At 47.0% G+C, this 3,565-nt stretch overlaps 1 protein-coding gene across 1 annotated transcript in view; it reads right to left on the bottom strand.

The window, feature by feature from the left end:
* Window positions 1–3,132: 3,132 nt before the first annotated feature.
* Window positions 3,133–3,565, bottom strand: part of LOC103583156 (emerin-like) — a 2,653-nt gene continuing 2,220 nt past the window's right edge. Inside the window, 2 exon segments of the mRNA XM_008564556.1 lie at window positions 3,133–3,425; window positions 3,486–3,534. Of these exon segments, the coding sequence (XP_008562778.1) occupies window positions 3,133–3,425; window positions 3,486–3,534 (342 nt within the window).

Raw genomic sequence — 3,565 nt, 5'->3', positions numbered from 1 at the left:
AGCTGGGTGACTCACACATCCTCTCCTAGCAGTGGGGCCAGGAGAGGAGACACGTTCCAAATGGAACGGAGAGGACATGGCTTGGCAAGCTTTCGAGATATGTATGGAGTAAAATGTGGACTCTATCACCTCTGATTCAATAGCTCGGTCCTTGGTGACATCCCACAAAGCCTATTGTGACCTTTGTCCAAGATAAAGCTCACATCACATAAAACCCTGGCTCTTAAAGTATGCAGTTTTGTTGCTTTTTGTACATTCCCCAAGTGGATCTAATGCTCCCTGAGGTTTGCTGCTGACTAACCCATGGCAAGTTCATGCCCAGGACAAATGAGTCTCTGAAAGTGCAGCAAACTCTTGAGAGGTGATTTGGTGCAGTGTGACTTGACATTGTCATCACTGACAGTGGGTAGCACTGGGAAGAGAAATGCCCTGTGTGGGCCTGGAAGAGGGCACGCTTTTATATTTTACTCCATGTAAATACTGACAGCGTGAACTTTTTGCATATAAGAATTCATGTCATTACTTTTGGGACAAAAACATAGAGACCACGAGAGAAATCACTGTGATAATTGAAGGCATCTATGACAAATAGGGAAGTGAACGTGTTTCATTCCTGGCTACGCATCCCCATCACTATGGGATTTAGGGCAAGTCCTTCAATAGCTCGGTCCTTGGTGACATCCCACAAAGCCTATTGTGAACTTTGTCCAAGATAAAACTCACATCACATAAAACCCTGGCTCTTAAAGTATGCAGTTTTGTTGCTTTTTATACATTCCCCAAGTGGATCTTATGCTCCCTGAGGTTTGCTGCTGACTAACCCAAGGCAAGTTCATGCCCAGGACAAATGAGTCTCTGAAAGTGCAGCAAACTCTTGAGAGGTGGTTTGGTGCAGTGTGACTTGACATTGTCATCACTGACAGTGGGTAGCACTGGGAAGAGAAATGCCCTGTGTGGGCCTGGAAGAGGGCAGGCTTTTATATTTTACTCCATATAAATACTGACAGCGTGAACTTTTTGCATATAAGAATTCATGTCATTACTTTTGGGACAAAAACATAGAGACCACGAAAGAAATCACTGTGATAATTGAAGGCATCTATGACAAATAGGGAAGTGAACGTGTTTCATTCCTGGCTACGCATCCCCATCACTATGGGATTTATGGCAAGTCTATTTCCTTTTTGGGTGTCAGTTTCCATTTCCTTTTTGGGTGTCAGTTTCCCCTTCTTTATAATAAAGAAAATTTCCGCTTCTTTCCTACTCTGAAGGCCAGGACTCTGTGACCCTAAGGATGTCATCATGTGTCCCAAGTATACCTTGTGCCTTTTCTGTCCCTAATTCATCTTACCCTCCACATTCCCAGGAGTTCAAATGGTCCCTGTGGAGCGGATGGAGTAGGGAGAGCAGGGAAAGGCTGTGTAGATGACTTTAGCAGTGAGTTTAAGACTTTATTTATTTATTTACTATACGAAGTTAAGGTGCACATCATGAAATTTTGATATACATACACATAGTAAAGGGGCGCAAGCACCAAGGTTGTCACTACAAGGGGATGTGAGGACAAAAGGCCTTCTAAGCATGTGATATAAAGGATGGAGGATGGGAGAAGCACACGAGTTGGCCTTGTAGGGGCAGAGGCAGTTCATCTCTTGCCACCAGGCCAGATAACAGAAAAGGGACACAGACACAGACAGTGAGTAGGTTTAGCGAGTAGGTTTGATGGTGGGAGGATGACGTGATTCTCAGCCAGTTGCACGTGTTTTCTCAGTGAACTATGGGGCAAAGTCATCAGCAGTGATGTTGGCAGTTTTAGTACAGAAGAAGGGGTGAAAGAGTACTTTTAGAGAGAGGGATGAGGAGTATAATACCAGGGAATTGGCCACCAAATTTCAGCCAGCCAGCGCTAGGGAGAGATGGCCCACGACAACATTCAGATCTTCAAGCACAGCTGGGAAGCAGGCTGGCCCTGTGGGGTTCAGAGAGGCATGGGGCACTGGAGGGAGAGAGAGGCAAACGAACTAAAGGGGTAGGTAAAAGAGTGTTTATAGGGCTGGATGGTGCATCTAACTGGATAAACAAGGAAAGAAGGGCATGGCGTGTGTATGGGGGAGCAGGTGCATGCGTGGGTGTATGGTCAATGGATTCATGGACCCTTTGGGTAACTGGAGAGTCTTAAAAGCTTTTTCCCCTGTGTCACTAAATAAGCAGAAATTCCAGGAGCTCAGGAATGCTCCACTAGGTATGTGACCTTGGATGCTAATGTTGGAACACCACAGACATTTCTGCTGCATTTCCAACTGGGTTCTCTCCACACACTTTGGTACACTATAGTTATTTTTATAAGTAGGCATCCCTCAGGATCTTGGGGGATTGGTTCCAGGACACTTCCCACCCCCACCCCACCCCACCCCCATAACAAAATCCACTGATTCTCAAGTCCTTTCCATAAATATCATAGTATTTGCATGTAACCTATGCACATTGTAAATGCTTTGGGGAATGAGTTAAGGAATAAAACCTACAAAAAAACCACGAACATATCTATGGGTAGCATTTGATCCCCAACCCAAGACCAAAACAGAAATGAAAAGCTAGACAGTGATCCTTGAGATCCAGGACCAGAGGCCCCATGCCATGGGAGCCCAACCCCTCCCCCAGCACGAGGAGCCAATACATTACAAATAAATGGTCTTTTTATTGTGTGTCCACGAAAACTCTTTTTATTGTGTGTCCATGAAAACAAAGTCAGGGTGGACTTTGGCCAACAAGGTGTCAATGAACAAGAGGCATGCATGACAACAAGCGTATTCTCCTTGAGAGTCAGTTCTTTCCCTTCCAGGCCTAAGGGTCACAGGCAACCAGGGCCAGGAGGCTCCAGAGGAACGCAAGCCCAGGACCACCATACACTGGAGGGCCTGAGTCTGCTGCCTCCCTGGCAGGACAAGGCAGGGAGAAGAAACACTACCTCGGGCTAGGCCCAGCCTCCAGAAGCTAGAACATGCAGAAAACCCCCACCCCCACCCCCCATCAAACACTGCTGAAAAGTCATCCAGGACTTCTGAGAAGAGCTGGCTCTGAAGCAAATATCCCTCAGGGCTCCATCCAGAAGGGTTTGCCATCTCCACGCTCCTAGTAGTAGTAAACAAAGAGCAGCAAGGCAACTAAGAGCAGGAAAAGCAGCAGCTGGCCCCAGAGTGGGATCCTAAGGGACTGCTTTCCTGGCTGGATGGTGTATCGGGTGAGACATGAAGGGCACGGACTTGAAGATGAAGATAAAGTAGAGGAGGATGAAGATGTAGGATAATAGGACAGGTCCTGGGAGCTTTTGGAGATGCTGGAAATGAGGCGGTAGTGTGCGACGCTCTGGTAGGAACTACGCAAGCCTTACATGGGGTGTTCCCTGAGGTAAAAGAGGGGAGCAACTGGGCCAGGAGAGCGTGGTCCAGAACCATCCCTGTCTCTGGGCCTCTCCACTACTCAACTATCCTTGCTGTCCTTTTTGGAAGAAGAAAAAAGACTGTCATCTCGAATCTGAAGAAGCAAATCAGGGTGAGGGAACTGG

The sequence above is a fragment of the Galeopterus variegatus genome, unplaced genomic scaffold, assembly GCF_000696425.1.
Source record: "Galeopterus variegatus unplaced genomic scaffold, G_variegatus-3.0.2 Scaffold20147, whole genome shotgun sequence".
In the NCBI taxonomy this organism is placed as follows: domain Eukaryota; kingdom Metazoa; phylum Chordata; class Mammalia; order Dermoptera; family Cynocephalidae; genus Galeopterus; species Galeopterus variegatus.
This window is presented reverse-complemented; position numbering and strand designations above follow the sequence as displayed.